The sequence below is a fragment of the Balaenoptera physalus genome (genome assembly GCF_965194825.1).
Source record: "Balaenoptera physalus genome assembly, chromosome: 19".
NCBI classification, from domain to species: domain Eukaryota; kingdom Metazoa; phylum Chordata; class Mammalia; order Artiodactyla; family Balaenopteridae; genus Balaenoptera; species Balaenoptera physalus.
This window is the reverse complement of record NC_138900.1, coordinates 36,378,569-36,402,626: the sequence shown is the minus strand read 5'-3', so window position 1 is coordinate 36,402,626 and position 24,058 is coordinate 36,378,569. Positions and strand designations below refer to the sequence as shown.

At 44.6% G+C, this 24,058-nt stretch overlaps 1 protein-coding gene across 2 annotated transcripts in view; it reads left to right on the top strand.

The window, feature by feature from the left end:
- The first annotated feature begins 9,932 nt into the window (after positions 1–9,932).
- TOX3 (TOX high mobility group box family member 3) overlaps positions 9,933–24,058 on the top strand; it is a 133,963-nt gene continuing 119,837 nt past the window's right edge. The window contains exon 1 of one of the 2 annotated variants that reach the window (XM_082438907.1): positions 9,933–10,218. In XM_082438907.1, the coding sequence (XP_082295033.1) occupies positions 10,132–10,218 (87 nt within the window). In that variant the 5' untranslated portion in view covers positions 9,933–10,131. The remainder of the gene's footprint in view (positions 10,219–24,058) is intronic. The other variant, XM_082438906.1, reaches the window with a different exon arrangement.

The window sequence follows — 24,058 nt, the reverse complement described above, 5'->3', positions numbered from 1 at the left end:
AGTAAGATCTTAATCTGAGGAGTGACAACATGCAATGGTATTTCAGGAAGACTGATCAACAGCTTGTTTCCAAAAGCAGTTCACAGGTGGCTTAAATAAATAGCATATAGGGACCATACTCAATTTTGGATTCATTCATTATTCTTCACCAAGGTTTATTGAGCACATACTACGTAGCAGGCAGGCCCTGTATTCAGCAGTAGGGATCAGGGAATAATCGAGACAGATATGGTGCCTTTCCTTGTGTCACTTAAAAGTCAGGGGGATCTGTATTGATCAGGATAGGCTAGGCTATGCTGCAGTAACAAACACTGATTTGGCTCAAAACCATAAAGATGTGTTTTTGTTCATGTAAATTCTGAGGCGTGAATGGCCCTCCTCTAGCGTCCACCTACGACATTTGAAACACCTGGTCTCCAATGACAACACAGCAGGGCAAGAGAAATAGGGAGGATGCATGTCAGTTCTTAATTGTCTCAGCCTGGAAGTGACACATGTCTCCTCACAGTCCATTGGCCAGAACTGATCACATGACCCCTTGTTTCATGACAAAAAGGGTTGGGAAATATTTGGTTGGGGGAGGGGGCAGCACATGAACACTCTGAAAACGGTAACTGTCTCTGCCATAGGATTTTATAATAAACAAACTCAAGTAAAGATTTGTTTCTTCTTTAGTCACTTATAAAGTTGTCCTATGCCAAGGAGTGGTTATATAAACAGCATTTTAATGACAGCTTCTGCTTGAGGAGAAAAAGTATCATGTTAACCTTGCTTTCAGACTGTGGGTATAAGGAGAAGATAAAGAATAACAAGTCAATACTAAAGAAAGGTGGCATTTTTATTTCTTTGCCCTGCAGTGATGCAGTAGAAAGAAAAGACCTCAATTTGCATCACGGCTCTCCTACATGCTCCTTCTGTGTCCTTAAGCAAGTCATTTAACCTCTGGGCGCGTACTTCTTCAACTTAAAAAAAAAAAAAAGGAATAATACTATCTACTTCAGAAAGATGTCATGAGGATTAAAATTTTAAATATACATATGCAAATGTCTACATCGCATCACAACTGGCACACAGGATAAACTCATTAAATGTTAACTGAGCCTGCTGTATATGAGTCAAAGCAAATTTTAGATCAGAGCACCCAGCCGTGTTTTCATGTCATCTTCCACGTAGACTCTGGCATGAAATCTAACTCAGCTGCCTGGGCTTCAAAACTCCATTACCTTCTCATCCTGCCTCTTCCCCCCTACAACTTCCCAGCGTCTTATCTCACCAAGTTCTTCAATATTCACTCACCGCTCTGGCTAAACAATTTTACTTGCTGCCTGAGACATTTGATAAGTCTCTTTAAAACTCTTCCCTTGTCACTGATTGCATTTTTTCAAAATATTGGGGGCCCCTCCATATCAGACCATTCCCTATGGGAGTACCATACGTTCTGTCCCGTTGACATCAGGCTTGGCCGTCTGACTATCTGACTTGCTTTGACCAGTAAAAAGTGAGTGGAAGTGATGTGAGAAGAAGCTTCGAGAGGCATAGCATGCTTCCACTACCTCTTTTTTCTCTTCCACAAGACCAGATACAAGCTTCTGTGTCAGCTTTGGCCCTGAAGTGAAAATGTGGCTGCTGGTAGACAAAAATGTGGGTGAGAAACAGTCCTTTGTAGTGGTTATCCACTAAGATATTAGGGGTTATTTGTTACTGAAGCATAATCTATCCAAGAGATGGTTGACACAACCCCATGTCCCCACCACACATATGAGCTCTTCTTTTTAATGACTGTGTGTTCAAAAGCTCCCTCCCCTAGGACACTTTTTCCTCCCTCTTGCCTCCCCCAAATGCTTCCTGCTTTCAAGTGTTTTCTCCATGAAGCTTCCCCTGATGATCTTGATCTCAAACAATCTCTCCCTTCTCTAAGCAACACCCCAACATGTTATCTGCAATCATATCTGTGAATAAATGTTTGTTGGCTACATTAGGGAGGGAATGCTTCTCCTATGACCCTGATGACAATATTTGATCACTGGGACTTCCCTGGCAGTCCAGTGGTTAAGACTCCACGCTTCCAATGCAAGGGGCACAGATTTGATCCCTGGTCAGGGAATTAAGATCCCACATGCCGTTGCACAGCACGGCCAAAACAAAGTAAGAAAAAAATTTTTTCATCATTATAATACTTTCCCTGTGTCTTATAATCTTCACTGTGTGAACAGGGATCACACTTGTTTCCATTTCTGGAAATTTAGCACCAGGTATGTAGAAAGGCATAGTAAAAATTTGAACAATAAATGATGTGAGTTTCAGTTCTGAGTAAGATGGAGTAATAACATTCTCCCCTATGTCTCCCACTAAGCGCAGCTACTTGGTACTTCAAGCACACAGTGGGAACTCATTTGGTGGTGTTCCTAGATTAAGAGAGTCTTTCAGTAAAACAAGAGCTGACATGTGGCTCTGGACAGTGGAATGGGTTTCTTTAGACCAGTTAAATGCAAAAACTTCCTGAAGCTCCTTTCCCTGGAACTGAGCATTGGCTAGTCCCACAAATGTTAGCCAGAAAGTTGGACCATTTATGGCTATAATTTTGTTGTTGCTTTGTGGGTATGTGAGAGAACAAAAAGGGTTTGTAGGGCTCTCTCTGGATTTACGAAGGCAGCATCCCCAGTGAAAGGTGATTAACCACCCCTTGGGGTCAAAAAAGAAAAATGGGTGAGGAGGGATGGCCTATAATACTTGGGGTAGTGTCTGCATGGTGATCTGTGTAGCTTGTGAAACCGGCTTCATTTTGTAGTGAAAAAGATATTTGAGGAACAGTAGAGAATCCTTAAAAAAAACAACTATTTACTCCTGGGGAAAAATAAAACAGTTAAAGGCATAGTAGCACTGGACCGATAGAGCAATAAATAAGCAATATGAGGGGAAAAATTAAATTTGGATTTTGTGATTTAAGATCTAGAAGAATCCAAGATACTCATGGGGTGTGTTGTAGGTGAACGAGGGAAGGAACCAAAAGCAGGAAGGAAGGCGGTGGCAGAGGCCAGCCTTAGGACCAGCTACACAAGGTAGGAGGGTGTCATTTTTACTAGAGATTCTACTTCAAGATGTTTCAAGCAGGCCTCAGTTCTGAAGAGCCTTCATTTTCTGCCTGCCCTGGGTTTCTGGGGTGTGGGTTGAGGTAAGTGGAAGAAAGGAAAGGAGGTGCTATTTCACTGAACAACTCTAGGGGACACCATCCACACTGCATTTATGTAACAGAAGGAAGTTGCATTCTCCTTTCCCACTGATAGTCGTAAAAGGAGGAAACATGATGTTTTCCCTGAACCACTTGCCAAGCCCATCTTTCTATTTGATTTCTATTATATACGTAACCGTTCTTCAATTCTCAGAGTCCTGGTTCGAAATTTTTAATATTTTCCTTTTCTTTAAACATGTTGTTGACACAGGACACACTGAGTAGATAAAACAAAATGATTTTACCTGCTCACCTTAAACAGAAAAGCTCTTTTGCTAACTAGCCTCGCTTCTTTAAACATGTTTTAAAAAAAAGAAAAAAAAAACACAAATCCTGTAAGCTAACTTGTAAAACATTTAATATTTTGGATATATGGCTTTCATGACCATCCAAAAGTCAGGCTGGCTGGACAATGGGAGCTGCCGGACTATTGTTCATTGGCCACAAAGCCATGAGGTGGCTCTTTCTCCCAGGTCAAGAGGTCAAGCTCCAGGGCATTAATTTTGCTGAGTTTCTTTGTTATAAATAACAAACAAGGTCATTTATTTTCATTTTCTTGTTTCTAACTCCATGCATCTACTCCCCAGGATGAACTCCATAAACAGGTGGCTGGAATGCTGGGGAGAAAGCTTGAAACAGTTCCAGAAAAGAGGGCATGTCCCACTCTGGTGAAACAGTTTGATGAGTTAGAGATTTCGTTACTGCAGGATATGCACCTGCACTATTACTCGAAAAGCAAACACTTGTCTGTTTGGCACGCACAGATCTATGTAAATTAGGGGAGGTTATTTTGTTGCTAGTCCTTGGCTGTTCTGTGATCAAAATGCAATGGTTTCCCAATTCGTAAGAAACAGAAGCTTTATTAGACTCAGTTCTTTTCTCGGTTTTTTTTTTTTTTTTTTTTTTTACAATTTTATTGCTCTGTGGTTATTAAAAATAACATACCCTATAAATTAAACCTAGAAACATGGGTGCTTATCAAAGAAAGGATGTCATCAGAGGCTCCAACTATGGGAGATATTTATGTACAATGGTATATAGATCTGTCATGGAAGGAGTTAATTAATATCTGTCTAATGATTTTCTCTCCTTAAGGCCCCAATAGCTGTCCTTTGGTGAAGAATTAAAAAATGTACTGACCCCCACCCATCGCTAAGAGAGTTCTGGGTCCTCAGCTTTCATTGTTCAGCCAGTGGGCTTTGTGGGCGACACTGCAGGGCCCCTCTTGCTGGAAATCCTCTGAGCTTCCTGATTTCCACTCCTGCATAAGCCTCCTCCCCCATCACTACCTTTGTCTCTTTGGGGGAAAAAAAACCTTTTTCACTCGAGCAAAATAAAAACTACCCAGTATTTGTTTCTGGAGTGTAATTATAAACTTCATTGTACATTCTTCCTGGCTTTGATGCTTATCTTGAAGAGTTCAGTGAAAATAAATTGTTTTTATGAAAGCAGAGAAACCATTCGATAAACACGCTGTCTCTGAAAATTGTTCCTGCAAAAGAGGTCATTCTTTCACTTTAAAAGAAATAGAATACATTTCAGAAAACAGGCAGGACAACAGTTTAGGATTTCTGTGAACACAGGATATATTTTTTTAAGGCAGGGTGTAAACACACTGAAAATTGCACACCTCCTGATTGTGTGGAGTGTATTGGTTTTTAAAATAGCTTTATTGAAGAGCTACTTAGGTCACAAGCAAATACTTGCTACATTTCATATTTCCGGGAATGAATTCTCAGCTCAGTACTTTTTTTGCTACTAAGGTTTTGGGGGTTACCATTCTATAATTACTATGTATCTGTCAGAACCTATGGGTGTATCTATTCTTAGCTAAAGTCATACTCAGCTGGGAAAATGATTTGTTTTCTAGAGCTCTTCTTGTGCCTGGTAGCACAGAAACCAATATGGCCAAAACTGGTTGTAATACGAGAAACCACCTCATATACATAACAATATATTTATTACCATGAATGAAAAGTTTGCTTATTTTTTTTTCCCGTTTGCTCATGTGTCTGTATTTCTTGACCTAAGTAAAACTATCAAAATAATTCACATTTCCAGACCAGAAAAGTTTGGATTCACTGAAAACTGAAACTAACAATGACAGTGCTTGGGGATTTTTTTCACACTATAATTCCTGTGTGAAACTCTCTCCTGGTGATTAGTTTTCAAGCCTGCGCTGGAGACGTGTAATGAGGGCCCCAAGGTCAGAATGCTTCCTCTATACCATGTGTACATTCACTATTGTGAGAGCCTTGGTAGGTCCTGACTTGATTTTATCTGCATGTGATTTAGACTATGAACGTGAAGTGTTGATTCTCGGCATGAAACTCTCTTAAATTTCATGGAGATGAGTTATACAGACACTAAGAATCCATGCTAGATAGAAATGCTTTGCTTTATGACATGAAGCCAAATTCAGATATAAAACCAAGTATAAGACATTTTACGAATACAATACATTAGCTGTTACTATGGGAAAAGAAAAGAAACTTGAGTAGCTCTGGCCCTGTTAATTTCCATTTGGAGCTGCTGTTAATTTGGCTGCGTTACATATTGCAAACAAGGATTATAATATTTGGATAGAACTTTTCATGACCAAAACTCAAGAAAATTAAACTGTATGTAATGTTTAATACAATCCTCATCTCAACTGAGGAAGCAGAACACAGGTTAAATTACTGTTCATAGATCCCTAAAAGTGGGAGTCTCAGATCTTTAGTTATAAAACTCAGCAAGTTTAATGCAGTCCTCATGGGGACTTTCTTGCTTAATTTGGAGCCACATAAAGTAGAGAAATAAAGTTTTTGAGTTCTGTCAAGATGTAAAAATGGCGTTCCTATTATGTAAAGTTTGCGTATTTTCCCCCCCCATATTTTAGAGATTCTTGGATGACACCAACTAGCCAGTTACAAACATCAAGCTAATAAGACTGACGTTTTTGACCCAAATCATATAAAAACCCTACAGGAATTTTCTTATGCCCAAAAGTTGTATTTTGGGTTCAAAACTGATTCTCGTACTGCCCTCTTCTAAATCAATGACCGTTAGCACCGTGCAGCATAAATTCAAAGCATATTTAAGATATGTTCTTGGAGGTTTCTTCAAATTCAAGGCTAACATAGTACAAAGGAAGCCTTTGTCTGTGGCATTTCAGAAACAAAACGCTGACAGCCTGAAAAAGGTGACACCCTTATGATGACAAATAGCATGACAGTTACAATTGCATTAAATTTTTAAAAGCATCATTCTAAAGTTTTTAATGGATGGGCTTCAAATCCAGTGGCAGCCTTATAATTGGGGGGCATTCTGAATGCAATGGTTAATCAGAACAGCTCTAAATGAAACAACATATAATTCTAGTTTTAATGTGTACAAAAGATCTAAAACAGCAGGGTGCAAAAGCCTCTCTTCTCCCAACCCTCAGGTAGTTTTTGTTCTTCTCCAGACCAGAAGTGTTGGGTTCACGCTTTTCAAATCTTACCTTGACCGCGTTCCCTGGGAGGGATATTCCACTACAAAAACATGTTTTTCTTCCCTCCCTCTCTCTCCCTCCCCCCCACCCCCTTTCTTCCTTCTCACTTTCCTTCCTTAAATGAATATTTATTTATTGCAAACCACCTAAGTACCAAGTGTGGTCCAAGGTTCTTGGGATACAGCAGAGATCCTGCTTGGGCTCTTGAGCAGCGTGTCTGGCCCCCTCCCTGGAGCTTTCTTTTACAAATACCATGATGCAAATTTGCTTGTCAGATTGCTTCTCCCCATAGCAGAAGTAGCCATGTCATGACGGGATCTCCAGGTACCTGGATGGGACAGGGCATGTGTACATGCATGCAGGTGAATGTGTGTGTGTGTGTGTGTGTGTGTGTGTGTGTGTAGGAGTGTGATGGGTCCAATTCTCCTTTGAGGGCTTCCATGTTTGTCACTTTGGACTCCTCTTTCTCATTCACAAGTACCTAAAACAGTGTCCAGCACAGAGGAAGCATGCAAAAAGTAGCTGTTGAGTGCACGGAGACCGACTGTGGGCAAAATCACGCGGTCGGTACGCAGCCTTCCCAAATGACTGTTTCTGTTCTAGTGATTTTTTTCATTCAAAGTGCCTCAACATATGTATCTTCGGACTCATCAGTTTCTTTTTTCCTCTCTCCTTAATCAAGATCTACACTCAGAACTTTCGCTTACATTACTTCCTAAATCACCCTCATCTTAAAATATTGACTGACCGAATATTGTTTCCTTCCCCAAGACATTTGCATTGTGACAAGGAGGGGGATTTTAAGAGCAAGCCTTCCCCACAACAATGGCCGGGAGGTGGTATCCCTAGCACCGGGCATTCCAGCCTCCTGGGAGCCTCCTGGGAGAAGGTTGTCCCCTCAGTTTCCAGTCTCCACAGCTCAACGTTCAATGCCACGCAGGCGCCCACATGCAATTCCCCGTCTCGCAGCTAGTGGGGTTTCCAGTGTGAATATCTGTATTCCTGATCCTCGAGGTCTGATTACAACTTCAGGTTCAGTCTCTATGTAACTTTGATTATACTTTGCTTCATCCTCTGTAATCAAGCTCAGATTGCTGCAGATGCACGACAGAATGAGAAGAAGGTGAGGAATGTGAGTGTGCAAAGAAAAACTCCGCTTCCCAGCCTTTTGGGGGCTCCTTTTAACAACTATCTGGAAAAAATATATAATTTCTGTTTTGGTACCTCAGATCAGCAGGCTGCTCCTCGCCTGTGGCCAGATGCTGCACTCTACGCCATTGTTAAATACTAATAGTGAAACTTAAAAGATGTACTCTTGCGAGACAACAGGTGGCCACTGCAACCTCCAGCTCTGATTGGTGGAAAGGCCACAGGCGCCCAGTGGCCCGGAGAAAGGGCCTCCACTTCTGCGTTTCAAGAACCTGCTCAATGGGGTGTTGTCCTGATAATATCTCAGCTCACTGCCAATTTGTGCAACCCGCTGGGCCATTAGGGAGCGCCGCTGGGTTGTCAACGTTAAATGGAGACTCGGGAGAGGAGGCCAAAGCTTTTTCAGGAGGGGGGGGGATTGGAGTCAACCCAGCGACAACGTAAGCAGTTGTTCCTTTCCTGAATACACACCGCTCTCTCACGCAGTCTCCAAACACCCGACTCTGCTAAGAGAAGAGCAAATACACAAACTTTCGCCTAATTGAAGTTTATTTTTCCTGCTTGGTTCCAGAACGATAATATTGGGCAAAGGTACATACGCAAGGTGTCACCAAGCCAGGGTGCCTATTTTGGAGAACAGACGAAATGAAGAGAAAGTCCTGTGATGCTTGTCTGAAAAACTTCAGGCCTTGGGCCAGCAAAGTGTGATCAGGGACGAAAGTGTGAGTGAGTGTCAGCTAAAATATTTGTAAATTTCTCCCTTCCTGTTAAAGTAGTTACCAGACAACCATATTGGGGAGGGGGGCAAATCTCACAGCCTCTCCTTAACGTTCTCATCTGGTAGCAAATCCCTTCCCTTCGCCAAGGCTGAGGGCCAAACTGTCAGATGAACGCAAAGCAAGGGGGTGGGGGGAAAGATGTAGCTTAAAGAAAGAGAAAGAAATCAAGAGGGGGGTGGGTGAGTGCACTGTGAAGAAGTTAATCACCCAGAACCTTTTAGGAAAATAGGGACATTTTCTCTCAGAGAGCGGTGAGTGATCCGCCTAGATCCAGTTACTCAAATGCCTTTCGAATACAAACAAGAGCAAAGAAAATACGAAGAGAAGCGACATGAGGCTTAACCCGGGGAGCTTCAAGTCTGCCTACCTGTGAAAGGTCAGGCCCCCATACCCCTCCTGGAAAACACCACAGGTGTACACGGGGCTCCCAGCTCCCGGCTCTTCGGAGGCAATCGTGCAGATTACCTGCTGGCTTAGGTGCCTCCAAGAAGGGGACACTCGTGGGGGAAGGCGGAGTGGAGTAGAGGGATCGGGGGACCCACGAGGAAGGAATGGGGACGAGGAGTGGAACCCGAGGGAAAGAGGGGTGGTGGGAAGGGAGCGGACGGCGCGTGGATGCTGCTGGCAGGGGCCGGGGGCCCAGGGCAGCGAGGGTCCGAAAGGGGGCGGGGGTCCACACCGGGCACGGGACTGGCCGAAGCGGCCGAGGGAAGGAGGGGAGCGAGGAGCGCTCCGAGGCAGCGGGGACAAAGAGGACCGGAGAGGGAAGGGGGGCGCGGTGGGAAGAAGAGGGGCCCCGGAGAGGGGGAGGCCGCGGCGCGGGCGACGGGGCGGTCGAGGGCTGCGCGAGGCGCGGGGTGAGCCGCGAGGGGCCGCGCGGGGCAGGGGCCGGCGGGGCGGGGTCCGCGCGCCCGGAGGCGGTCCGGGCCGAGAGCGCACCGGCGGGGCGGGCGGCGCGCCAGCTGCCCGCGGTGGGAGGGGCGGAGCGGCGGCGGCGCGGGGAGGGGACCGGCGGCGGAGGGAGGCAGGAGGGGGAGAAGGAGGGGAGGGGCCGGGCCCCTTGTCTCCGCGGCTCCTCTCCTCAGTCCGCCCGGGGAGGAGGAGGAGGAGCGGGGCCAGCCGCCGCCGCCGCCGTCGTCGTCCCAGCCTCGCCCCGCGCACCTGAACTCGCCGCGCCGCCCCGGGCCCCCGCGCCGCGCCCCGCGCCCCGGGCGCCCGGCCGGTGCGCAGCGCTGCCTTGGTGCCCCGGCGGGGCGCGTCCCCCGGGCCGCCTCCCGCTCTCCCGCGGCTCGCGTGGCCGCGCCTTTGTGTGCGGCGGCCGCGGCTCCCGGGCTCCTCTGGCTCCCGGTCGCGGCGCCCCTCCGGCCCAAGTCCCGCGCGCCGCCCCCCGGACAACCCCGGCCGGGCGCCCCCGACGGTGGATCTAGCGGCTTCGAGGAGGCGGGCACCGGTCCCGGCGAGCCCCAGTCCCGGCCCCCGGCCCCGGGCCCGGCTCCGGCATGGATGTGAGATTCTACCCCGCGGCGGCCGGGGACCCCGCCGGCCTGGACTTCGCGCAGTGCCTGGGGTACTACGGCTACAGCAAGGTGACCGGGCCGGGCCGGGGCCGGGGGGCGGCGGGTCGGGGGCCACCTCCCCATCCCGGGCGCGCCCCGCGCTCCAGATCTCCGCCTGCTGCACTTTTCTCTCCCCTCTCCGCTCCTTTCCCTTTGCGCCTTCGTTTCTGTCCAACTCTCCCGCTCTACTCTTTCTGCCCCCTTCCCACCCCCCTTTTTGTCCCTCAGCCGGCGCTCCCCTCTCCCCTCCGCCTCTCCTCCCACTGTCTCTCTCCCCCCCCTCCCCGGCCGACTCTCTTTGGCTGCCCCAAAGAAGGGAAGAGCAGCCCAACAACTGCAAGGGGGGACTCGCTTGTGATTCTTTGTTGTTGTTATTAGTAAACACGACCGCAGTGCCCCTGAGTTTGGGGGGAAGGGGGCAACGCAGGAGTCCCCCATCTCGTGGTCTGATGACTTCGCCGCCCCCCTCCCAGCCCATCTCACCTCCCCCACGCCCCCGAGAGCTGAACCCAGGGCCGCTTAGCGAAGGAAAGGAACTAACTTTTGAGCGTGCCCTGGATGGGGGAAGAGGGGAGCCGCGAAGTGGTGGGACCCCCGCAGGTGGCCTTTGCTGCCCTCTCGCTGGGGCGCTCTGGACCATGCAGTGGAGGTGCCCGCCCCTCCCTGGTTAGCACAAGTGGCTTCTTATCTTTCATTTTTGGGGGAGGGGTAAGTTTGGCATTTCGGGGAGATCAGGGTTGGAGACCTCCACACCACGCCCTGGGTCACCCCACCTCCTTCACTTCCCCCTGTTCCAACTTCGAGGACCCAGCGTTTCAGGTGGCCAAAGGTGGATCTCAGAAGGGCAGCTGGCCGCAGCTCGGAGCGGCGAGTCGGTGCGAGAACCGCGGCCCTTGGGCCAGCGCAGCGTGGACTCCCGTTCTCTATCCTTTCCTGAAGCCCCCAAGGCCAAGCTTTAGAGGAAACATCACCCCGAGGGCGATATTCAGAGAAAGAGCTGTGCTCTGGATGGCCTGTGCCTTTTGAATGTGGTTTTTCTTTCTCCTTCCCCCCTGCTCCTCCCTCCTCCCCTCCTTTTTCTTTCAAATCGCAGTTTGTTTATGATTGCTTGGATAACAGAGGAGGAAATAAGGAGCCTGCAGAAAGAAAGGTGCTATACAAAACTAATGAATACATAGCAGGAAGAGGAGGATTTGTATCTAAGCGTGAGGAACAGTTTGCTGTGCCCCGTGGCTGATGGAGGCTCGTGTTCCTTTCTGTTTGTTTATACTCCGTTCCCAACTCCAGTGCTGAAGTTTGTGAAACACCATTAGGGTCTCTCTTTCTCACCCCTCTCCCCTGTGTCATCATCACCCGGCTCTGCGCCTGGCACGGAGGGGCCTCCCAACAAGTATAGAAGGAAGGGATATCATTCAGTGTGTTTTAACCCTTTGGTGATGGTGAGCGTTCATGCTCTCAAAATTCCTAGAGTGATACATTTAGCATTGAAAGAGAAGCAAGAAAAGGCCTATCCCTGTAGCCAGAGTTAAGGTTTAGTTTCGGCCCTCTGATTTTGGATTTACTCAAGTTATTAAATGCTTTAAAAAGTCTCCCATGTATGCTCAGTTAGGGACTTAGGCAGCCTAATTATGTATGTAGTGTTTCTGAGAATCCACCTAATTGTTCCAGTGGGGTATTATTTATCTCCTTACAACTTAGCCTTGTGTATTCAAGCCTTGTATAGCTGGGCATGCTCTTATTTTTGGAAGCCATTACCTTGCCTAATGTAACTACTTCTTTCTCTGATTTAAGATCAGCAACACTCGAATGACACCAAAATAGAAACCTTTTGTACTAATCCAGTCACTGCAATGCGTGGCAAATCTCTCTGTTCACTAGGATCCCAAGGGTACTTCAAGGGACCAGAGGAAATTGTGGGTGTTTTGTGTGTGTCTCTTTTTATTTTTTGAGAAAGGCTATTTCGAGTCAATTTAAACTCAGAACATTTACTTCTGAGAGCGTCTAGATGGCTTAAAAACAGACAATATTTATTGAGATGCTTGTTCAATTTCAGGAGTGAGGATGCAAGTTGGATTGCTGTCATATTTTCCTAATGCAGCGATTCGCCTGAAATAACTCGGTTTCTTAGTTATTCAGCAATCTGTCGTCTTAAGTGCTCTGTGTACCCAACTTATGAAAGTTAGTGCTTAATATTGGTAGAAATCAGATTGTACTTATTTTAAGGGATGTTCGCATTTCATTCCTTGCAGATAAAAATACAATAATCTTTCAATTGAGCCACGATACTGTATTTTCCTACTCTTAATCTCCGAAGTGAAAAACCCAACCTTATTCCCCGTAATTTTTCCTTATGGGGAGAATGCAGTAGAAGAAGAAGTATTAACTTCATGGGTATAAAACAGCAAGTGCTAGTTAAAGGTTTATAGCATTTCATTTCATAGCTAACTTGTGTGTCTGAAGTGGCGTTATTCAATATAGATTTATATTGAAAATGTAAAAACCAGCGTACAAAGACATGCATGTATCTTATTTGAAAACACCTGTAATCATTAATCTTTTAAGACTTAACTTTTGATCATGTGCGTTATCTTTCCGGATGGGAAGTGATGGCTTTCAAAGAAAGTCTGTTTCTGCCCTTTCTTGTTTTAACGACCATCTGGGAAACTTTAGAAGAAATACAGAACCCTCCGCTCCAGGCTTAACAAGGGAAAAGTTAGCGCTTATCGTTAAATTTATTTACAAACCGTGAATAATAGGGTTTCATTCGTTTCTCTCTTTAACAAATGACCCGAGTCCTTTGTATAACTTATATGCATGTGTATTATCTTCACATTCTGTGAGTATATGGATCCTTTTTAAATGTCAGCGCTCATGAAAGTGTGTACTCTGTCTATGGAGAATGGATGAAAGAGTTTTGAGGGTTCAAAAGTCATTGCAAGTAGGAGAATAACTTCAAATAAAATATAGCCAGGATCATTAAAATCAGTTAATAATTCATGAACCAGCCACTGATGTATAAACTTAAAGTCATCTCTATTTCCTCAGGGCTAATTTCCATTTTAATTTCAAGTGGAAAATCTACTGTTTGAACATTTCTTTTTCTGATGCAGCTAACAAATTAAACTAACACCTATATCTTTTTTTTAAAAAAAGCCTTATGTTATTCAAGTGAATTAGTGACCCATTGTCTATATATCTGGAACTTTTCTTTCCCTGGGTTCAATTTGTCTTCACCAGTAAGAAGATAATATGCAACATATCAATCAGCATGTAGTGGTCAGAAGTCTGCCTTCCTCACCACCCCCCCCCCCCCCCCCCCCCGCCAAATACACTGTTACATTTAATGTAGGTGTAAGCAAGGTAAAATCACGCATTGGGTTAATAATGAGTTTGGACTAAACTCTAGTTACTAGCTTTTCTGCATACTCTTAGGGCTTCCCCACCCCCTTTCAAAATATGGCTGTTGGCTTCTTACCCTATGTAGAATAGTCCTATGCTGTTGTAACTCCATCTGTCCCAAACATTGCTTTCTAATTATTATATGTGTTATTTATCACTCTGCTTAATTAAGATGTTCTGATGTGAGCACTTTCCCTCCACCTCATGGGCCTCTACCTTGGCTAGCTTGAAGAATAAGAGGAACTGAAGGGTGGTTTGTCATTGGTCTATCTTATTGGAGACCACGGTTCAAGTTGAGAACATATTGAGAGGGGAGGGGGATTTGATTGAAACTCTCCTTTAGTTGATATCTTGCACTAGCATGAGAACTCATGATTTTTTCTAGGGTCCGGAGTATGGGGGTGTTGAATTTTGAGAGCAGATTGAGAGATTTCCATGTCAGGTGTTTAACCAAGATGTGGAAACCACATTGTGAAAGAAATAAAAGGTTTTTCTAGGGACCTTAGAGCAAGGGTCATAAACTCTGTCTGTAGGAACAGCCAGTTAACCTTCATGAAGCTAGAGGTTGTGGTCAAGTGGAGAACGTGCCCCATTTAAAGCGGGAGCCTTGCTCAGCATTAGTAGATTGTTGCCATGCCAACATTTGACCCAGTATCTCCACGTTCTGCAATTCTTTTTTTTCAAGAAAATGATAATCTGGGTTTTCATGGGAAATATCCTGAATTTTAAGTATTGGCTGCAAATTAACAAATACTTGAAATCATTATGTGGGACCCTCAAAGCATGCCTGTGTACTGCTCCTTTGCAACTTTTGTCTTAACAAACTCATATGCAGATGAGGATTCAAAAATCATTTTTAAATAAATCATTTCTAGTTTACGTTCAACTATGTGGGCAGTTCTACTACGGTGTTCGACTATGTGGATAATTCAGTTGAGTGAGTGGAGGAGGTATAATTTAACCACTTGCAGTGTAGTTCTAATCTAATAATTTGGATTCTATCATTCGTTAGTTTTATGGTCTCAAGCCAATGGAATAGTCATTCTAGGTCAGGAGTTGGCAAACTGTAGCCCACAGGTCATGGTCTGCAAGTTAAGGTTGGTTTTTAAACTGTTGAAAGAATTCGAAAGAAGAATAATATTTCCTGACTGTGAAAACTACATGAAATTGACTTTTGTGTCCATAAATAAACTTTTATTGGAACACAGCCCCACTCATTTGTTTACATCTTGTCTGGGGCTGCTTTCATGCCACAGTGGCGGAGTTAAGTCATTGTGACAGAGACTGCATGGCTTGCAAAGCCTAAAACATTTATTATTTATAGAAAAAGGTTGCCAACCCCTGTTCTAGATAATCAGTCCACTGATGGTACCGTGATCTTCCTTTGTTCCAGGCCAAGGCAGTAGAAAGAAAATCAAGATGGCCTAACTGGAAAGATGACTATCTCAGAGAATGTTTCTGGAAATGCTTCTAGAACAGTGGGGTCTCAGCCCTGGCTTCAGCCATGGTTGGGTAGGAGAAGGCTTGTAGAAGATACTCAAGCTCAGCCTTACCCCAGACTAGTTCAGTAAGAATCTCTGGGGATGGGATCCAGGCAGCAGTGTGTTTAAAAGCTCCCTAGGTGATTCCAACACGCAGCTATGGTTGGAAACTTTGTTTTAGGCTCAGGATCCTGAAGTGAGCAACGTCCAGGGGCAGTACAACTGGGTACGAAGTTTGTGATTGCTATAAAGAAGACAAGACCTAGAACAGAATGGTTGGTTCCTGGTTGGCACTCAGGGCCTTTTGAGGCCCTTGGCAATTCCTAAGCCCTATTGATCTGGGGTCCCCTCCACATCCTGCATTTAATACGATATGACATGGTACCATATCTGAGTTGATGTTGATTAGGTGGCTTATGTTTGTATTTTGTAGGCATTTAATTGAGCATCTATTAGTTTTAATTTTGTAGTGTGTGTGTGTGCGTGCACGCACGCTTGCTTCTGTGCTGTGTGGCCAATTACGTTTTTCTACATTTTAAACATTTCTGTAGGCTCCTGAGAAGCTTATAGCTCTAGGTGTCCCGTCTATGGTGACTAATGGATAAAGCAGTCCTGCTGACACAAACTTGAGGTCCAGAAACTCCCCATTTTGCCACGTCAGCCAGTGGAATATTGATGAGAACCCTGTGCTCAGTGAAGCCTAATATACAGTTAGCCAAAGAATGTTAATTTTAGTCATTTCAGGTGAAGTCAATGGTTGTACGTGGCCACAGCATTCAAAGTACGTGTGGTTATTTCAAGAACTATCTACTCCAGGTCACAAACTGTCAGGGGGACACTGAATCCACTTGAGGACTTGTTTTGTTTACTTTGCACCAGTATTTAAAAAAATAAATTAGTTGTCTGTTTCTAAAAATCTTTGCATATAAATCTGGATTTCCAGTTTTTCTTTCATCATAAATACTGGACCTGTACCCTTGCGTGGCATCATCTGCCAGTTGCCCTGATTCAGATGGCTATGTCCTCCACAGTTCACCGTGGTCCTCTCCACTCCCTCTTCCTCATACTTAGCCCTCTGTATACCTCTCAGGTCCCAGGAGGCTTCGAGTTTGAAAACTTTGATTAGAAAGAGATGAAATTAAGGAAACATCAAATGATGCTCAGACCTAGTGAAATGAGGTCACTGTCATCGGAGAAATACAGACCCAGTGTTCCTTGCGGTATGTAGGATAGTAGATGAAATGGAAAAGAATAATTTGTGATCATATTATAGAGCCGTGCTCCTCAAACTTTAGCATAGACGAGTAACACCCAGAGTGCTTTTTGTAACACAGAGCATTGGACTTTACCTCTAGAGTTTCTGAATCATAGGTCTGGGGTGGGGCTCTCAGGTGATGATGTCACGCTGTGAGTAGCATGGCACAGAGGGCCTTCAGTGGTAAGGGAAGTAGTTTGTTCTTTGTAAGTTTATCAGCTAGAATGCTTTGGGCTGCAGGTAACAGAATGAACAACAAACAGTGCATAAACCCTAAGGACATTTGTTTACTAGTAAGTCTTTAGGTAGGCCATTTCAGGCTGTTTTGGATGGTTCAATCATGTCTTCAAGGACCCCCTTTACTTTTCTCTTTATTCTGCCATCCTTGGAATTTCAACATTCTCCTCATGGTCACAGGTTGGCTGCTGTAGCTCTAGGCGTCACATCCTCACACGATAGCATGCGAAATGAGAAGCAGGGTAGTGGTGTGGGTGGCAGTGGTAGTAAAGGAACACTTTCTCTTTCTACACATCTCTTATTAAGAAAGAATAGCTTTCTTGGAAACAGTTCCACTAGACTCTTTCGTCTTACTGTTCAGAAATGGATCACATGCCCACCCTAGGCCAGTCATTGGCAAAGAAGAAGGGGATTGCTGTGATCAGCATAGACCAATCCCATGTCATCCCCTGGGGCTGGACACTTGTCACATGAGCATAATTGATGTTACGCTCTGTTAGCAAGGAAGGAGGCTGTTGGAAGGACACCCGTGTCTGCTGCTGAGCACGTCTGAAGAATTTTGAGTGGGCTAGCATGTGGTTGGGGTTGAATTTTGTGAAGATGAATCTGACTTTTTGACTAGATTAGCGTGGGGCCCGACAGGAGGTGGCGGACGGGGGGGACCAGGGAGGACGCCACTAGCCAGTCGAGATAAAGGTGCGAGAAGGATTTGAACTGAGGAGATGTGAATATGGATGTGAAGGAGAGGAGGGCACCGAACAGAGCATCTCTGTAGCTTAAGAAGGAGAAAGAGGAGGTGGAGACGACTCAGGGTGTTTGAACTGGGGACCTGAATGAATGTTAGGACTTCGAACAGAAGCAGAGAGGCCAGAGGAGAAGCTGGGGTTGAAGGAAAGATAACGCTGATATGGGATATTTGGGTGGAACATTCCCACAGAGATGTCAAGTGGGTGCCCTGGAACCTACCCGTGCCTTGGAACTCAGAGAGAGAGCTCAGGGTTGGAGAACCAAAGTCGGGGGCTTCCTGTAAGTGATAAAGCGCTGGAAACAGAAGTGACTTCTCTAAGAGTAAGGAGACGGGGTGGCAAGGACGCATCCTTGGTCTTGAGGGTTGGCTGGTGCGGTGTTTGGTAATCCAACTTCCCAGTTAGGGAGGCAGTATTTTAGGACGTAACACGTGAAACTCAGAAAATTTGGAAATCTTACTGTACCATGACAAGGATGGTATAAAAAAGGAGTGTGTGTGTGTGTGTGTGTGTATGTGTGTGTGTGTGTGAGATGATATATCTTTTCTATCTTAACAGTTATTTGGAAAGAAACAGTCTTAAATGGCTATCATCAAGTGGGAATAATGCAAAATTTGCAGTACCATACTTTACAACCACGTCAGCCATTTATGAATTAAAACATTTCATGTGTTTCTCTTTGTGTAAGAGATGCAACTTCAAACTGGATTTTGTGACATGTTCGTGATGTCATAAGTATCTTGGGGAATCTGTTTTGAGTGTGGTTAATAAGGAAGGACAGGATTTCTGCTAAGTATGCTTATAAATTCAGTGTATTTTAAAGGTGGATTCAGCACTCTTTAAAAAAAACCCTATTAAAATAAAAGGAGTAGAGGCTTTTATTCAAGGTCTGCATGAGCTTCTGACAGGTTTTATCTTCTCTCTTTGTAGTAGGTCATTTTATTTTCTTTGTTTCCTAGGTTTGTATCCTAATCCCTTCCTTTGGGAGGCCATGTTCTTTTAGATATGTTCCACTCTGGTGTAAAACACATTAGCCATTGGAAAATGGCCCTTCTTGTATGACTAACATTCTATCTTTAATCTTAATTTAATTTTACTTTGTTTATAAAAGAATACTTGTCATGTCTTGATAATCCATAAGTTAAAGAAATTGGCCAATGTCAAGAAGTGTTTGGATTTCACTCTAAATACATATTTGAATGATATAGATTCGTTCTCTTGGAGGAGATAGATTTTAAGGTGGGCCCTTCTATTCCATATCTTGCGAGTTTAATGTGGTTTTTTCTACGTTGACTATAAATTGTTTATATAGAAGAATTATATTAAATATTGTAATGGAAGTAAGTTTTCAAAATATTTTAAATTGATGTAGTGTAACTACTATATTGTGAGATTTTTCCAGCAATTTCTACAGCTAATTTGTAATGAGCAGGGGATTTTGGTGTGCTGCAGAATAACAAAATTTTTCCACTTTCTTTTAAAAATTTTCTAGGTATAGGAAGGAGAAGTCTCAAATGCTGACCTGGCTAGAACACTTTTATGAAATATGTATGTTTGGTTGGAAGTTGGTTTTTCTCGAAAAAAGGATGAGTTAAATTTAGAACTATTGAGTACTCATAAAGCATACTAGTAGATCTGTTTTGCTACTCCTTTATGCCTGTCTCCAGGGAGAAACTCAACTCATTATTTGGCTTACTCAAAAAATTCTAACAACAGTGTTTAATGGAGAAGTGGTTAAACTGTTGTATAAGTAAAAATTCTTTGGACTCCAAGGGGGGAAAAGTCCTCAAACTGAGTTAAATAGAAAAGGGGTTGTAAGTTTTGCTTCAGGCATGGCTGGATCCAGGTGTTACAAAGGGATGCCGTCAAGACTCCTTTATATTAGTTCTGTTTTCATCTGTTCGGCTTCTTTCTCAGTCAGGTTATCTTTGGGTGGTGGGAAGATGTTCAGTAGCAGCTCCAAGTCACACCTGCACGGCTCAGCTTCCCCAAGAAGGGGAGATTCTCTTCCCTGCTTGTTTCTGTACCTCCTCTGCACTGAGTCTCATTGGACAGACTTGGGTCACGTGCCCAGGCCCAACATCACATACCCATCTCAGGATCAGGGGTGCATACTGGCAGCCCCACGGAAACCACATAGGCCAAGAGTCGGGAGCAATGGATCCTCAGAGGGAGAGCAAAACGCTGATGTCACAGCAAAGGGGAGTGGGCATGAGGTAGTAAAAAAAAAAAAAAAAAAAGTCCATTTAGGCTGCTAAATGAAGTGAAGCTTGACGATTTTGACGATTTTTGAGGATTTGAGTTGTCCATATTTCTTATTCTTTGTGGAAACCAGAAATAGCCTGTGCTGATTTAATGCAAATGTCATCATTGTTATTTACCAAGCATTTATTAGGAATGCACTTCCTGTGAGGGGCTGAGATTAGATGTGGTCTGCCTTCAGGAGACCTCTAGTTTGGTAGGAGAGCAGGTGTGCGTATGTGAGTGTTCATGAAGTTCGTGTGCATGTGTGTGTGTGTGAATGTGTGTACATAGGGAGATGTTCTAGGCAGAAGCCAATGGTTGGTTTGGTGAAAGTGTTCCAGAAATGGTCCAGGAAGGGGAAACTTCAATGCAGGCAAAGAAAGGGCTGTTAGTTAGGGTTCACCTGCAAGTAACAGAAAAAAAACTTGAGGGAATTCCCTGGTGGTCCAGTGGTTAGAGCTCCGCACTCTCACTGCCGAGGGCCCAGGTTCCATCCCTGGTTGGGGAACTAAAATCCCACAAGCTGTGCAGTGCAGCCAAATAAAAGCAAAACAAACCAAAAAAACCCCAAACAAACAGAAACACCCCCCCCAAACCACTTGAGCAGCAGTGGCTTAAATGAGATAGATTTTCTCTTGTCCCTAATGAAGACCAGAGGTAAGTAGTACTGGGCTGTTAGGCGGGCTTCATAGACATCTGGGACCCAAGCTGTCTGTAACTTTCATGTGACCCTTGTCCTTATGGTCCAAGGTAGAGTGCCGGTCATCATCGTGGTCCAACCGGCAGGAAGGAAATGTGGTCAAGAGAAGTCTCCAGAGGCTGCCACAGGACACTTGCTTATTTCTCACTGGCCAGAACTGAGACACACGGCCACACCTGTGACTGCCAGGTGGTGGCTGGCCACGTGCCCAGGGAACACTCAGTTACTGCAGAAGCAGGGGTGAGTGCCTATGAGTGAGTGATGGGTGAGGTCCAAGGAACCCTTTCGGGTACCTCAAAGTTGGAGATTTTGTGTACAAACTGTAATATTGTATTTTTGCTAAACGTCATTCAATATTTTAGGTTTTATTTGCTCCTTGGAGGGTCCTCTTTTGGTGAAAGAGATCCACTGTGCTATCTTTTCAATCCTTCCTTCAGCTTTGGGGTTTTATTTTGGGCATGCTTAAAATACCCAACGATTGATCTGCGTCTTTGTAGGAACTGCAAATCCGATGTCCTAATATTAATTGATTACCTGTATTTTAAGCCCAAATTTCTCTTCTTTTCAAAATACCTCTTGAATTTTTACACCGCCATTTCTCAAGTCCTAACTCTGGGTAGTAGAGTTTCGCGTACGAGTCAATCTTCAGTTGCGTTTTTTAAAACTAGATTGTTTTTCAACTGATGCGTTTCCTTTTTGATCAAACCCAGCTTACCTGTGACTCATCGTATCCACACATTCACCAAATCTTCTTCCCCAGAAACCTGCAGTTCTTTGCGCCCTTTCTCCTCACTTAACCCTCTGGCCCCTTTCTTTTACCCTTGACCATGCAACCTCGACTGCAAAGACACGGCAGCTTCCTCAGCCCCCTCTCCTTTTGCTGTGTAGGCTGTGTCAGCCTTTGGTCAGCCTCATTTCTCAACTTTAGGGTAACTGAACACTGTGTCCGTTTCCCTTACTAAAAACGAAAGCTCTCTGAGTGTACTTGGGTCCTTCTGTTTATCTGTTTATTCTCTTGGACGTTCTCCAAACGGAGAGTCCAAGTCCTCTCCACTCTTTTTAAGTCACAGTCGGACCAGCTCTCCCCTCACTCTTAGGAGGGAACTCTCATCTTCCACTTCATGAGGAACGTTGATATTATCTGCTAGGGATTGCTCATGTGCCATCCTCACTCGTGTAGGAACCGCTTCTCTCTTTTATCCAGACCCAGAGGAGAGCAGTTTCTACTCTTTGGGAGAAATTCCCCCAACAGCGTCGTTCCCTTTCTGATTGTTGAATATTGGTTCTGCGGACAGCTCCCACCTTTCCCGTCTTAGTCCTTTTTCTACTTTCAAATGTGCCCAGATGTCCTCTGACCTCCACTACAGATTTTCCAATCTTCAGTTTGTTGAGGGACACCTCACTTGTCACAGCTTTGGCTGTCTCCTCATTCTATCCACATTATAGTACATGTCATGGTTTTGTTTAAGTCACTTTTTTCCCTTACATAAATTAATGTGAAATGAAGACCATCACAAATGGAAAACCCTATCACTTCCCAGACATAGAAGAAAATCCTAAAGATAAATACCAGGGGAGTAAACAGTATTCTGGAGAGCTCACTGGAGACCTTGCTGGCCTCAGGCTCTGCTCTCTGTTTGTTGAAAAGGGGGATTTGCAAGTGTTAGGGAGGTGTGGAAGATGTGTTAGCACCAGACTGAGACTCTGGCTTTGATTTTATCTGGGGGCTTGAAAGGAGTTCAAAACAGAATGACTTTCTCAAGATGTAATTAAACATTCTTTCTTCCTTGTCTCTGGACCTCGCAGAGCAGTGCTTCTCGAACTGGGATATGCATGCAGGTCAGCTGGGGGTCAGGATAAAATGCAGATGAGCGGGTCTGGGTGGGCCGGAGGGTTGGCGTCGCTAACCCATTCCCAGGTGATGTTGTTGCTGCTGGTCCTGGCTATGCCGGTAGCTGTGAGTCCTAGAGGAAGGACCATCCACATCGACTCTTTCATCTGATTCCGTGGACCCCCTTTTTAACATCTCTCTGAACAATGGCGCAAACAAGAAATCTATCCCTGGGGTTCCATGTCTTTCCCACTCAGGCCCACCTCAACACCCTGCAGTCTGCTTCTGTTCCTTCTTGCATTACTGACACTATCTTTTTCCTCTTCTCCTGTGAGCTCTGCCTTGCCCGATCAAACTTCATTCATTCATGCAAGAATGTGGAGTGCCTACTTAAGCTAGATCCTGCTCTAAGCCCTGGGGCCATGCTTTTCTGATGACTATCCTTCTGTCTCCTGTGATCTCCCATGTCTCTGGTTCCCAAATATTGTATTGACATATTTGGGTACTCCTGCTCTGTTGTCTTGTCTGCGGCTTTCCCTCCTCTTCCCAGGCAGTGGGAATGTCCTCCCAAAGCTTGGCTTCTTGCTCTTTTGCCCCTGTATTATTTTCACTTTGTATGTGGATCTTGCTTTCTGCCTTTAGCTGTTCCCTCTCTGACGTTGTTTGTATCGGCTATCCATTGCTGTGTAACAAAGTAGACCTTGTGGCTTAAAACAAAAAACATGTTTTGCTTGTGATTCTGCAAGTCAGTAATTTAGTCTGGGCCCAGTGGGGCAGTTATTCTCATCTTGGCTGGATTCTCTAATGTGTTTGTGGGCAGTAGCAGGTTGGCTATGAGGCTTTGTTTCTGGAGATTGGCTGACTGTCCACTGGGGCCCCTTGCTTCTCCTGCATATACGTGTAGTCTCTCCCCTCCAGCATGCCAAGATGTACACAAGTGCCTGCATGGTAGTAGCATTCTGAGAAGTGCAGAGAGCCCTTGAGCTCAGGCTCAGAAATTCTGTTCCTTCTACCACGTTCTACTGCCTAAAGCCAGATTCAGGGGGAGAGTAGGTAGATTCCATTTCTTGAAAGGAGCTGCTGCAAAATCACATGACAAAGGGGCATGGATACAGGGAGGTGGAAGAACTGGGGCCTTTTTTGCAGTCTACCCCAAGGCCTCAAATCTTCATCTCTGGCTTGATCTACATTTCTCATCCCCTATATGGCAGCTCTCTATAGGTTATCGCCACTTCCCTGCCTGCCATCAATTTAAATCAAACATAAGCCATATGGCAACCTGCATCCCTCTGCCCCAGAGCTCCCCTTCAAGTTTTCACCACTTCTCTCAATGCCCTCATCATTTTCAGATACAAAAAATTAATTGTGATTACTTGACCCCTTTCATTCCCTTAAGGCAATAACTCTTCATGCCGTCTTCATTTTTCTTCTCATGACCTCTTTTGCATCTGTCTTCTTTCTTTCCACTGCCAGTGTCCTAGCCAAGGCCTCTGCCATAGCCACAAGCTCCTCACTGACTCTGTATTTTCTAAATTTCTCCCACCTGCAATCAAATCTGCACTCCACTTCGGTTTGATCCTCAGAAGCATATTAGTCTAAGCATCATTCTCCTTCTAAAAGCACTTCCAATGGCTCGTCTTTGTTTATACCAATGCTTTCTCAGACTTGCCACCTCCTTTTGGCCGTATCTACATACCACCAGTATTATTTATTAAAAATTTTTTTACATTGACTCACTTTTTAACTTATACAACTATTGCATAAGGGAAGCTTGTATTGCTGGCAACGTGTAAAATTTACCCATACAATAAATGCAAAACTATTAAAATTAAAAAATTTATATATCAATTAAATTAATCCAGTATGCATAATAGATATGGGAGTATTGGCCTACAAGATAAATTGCTTTGTCCTCAACTTGACATTGAAGACCCTCCATATCTAGTATCAAAGTTAACCACATTAAGCAAAAACAAA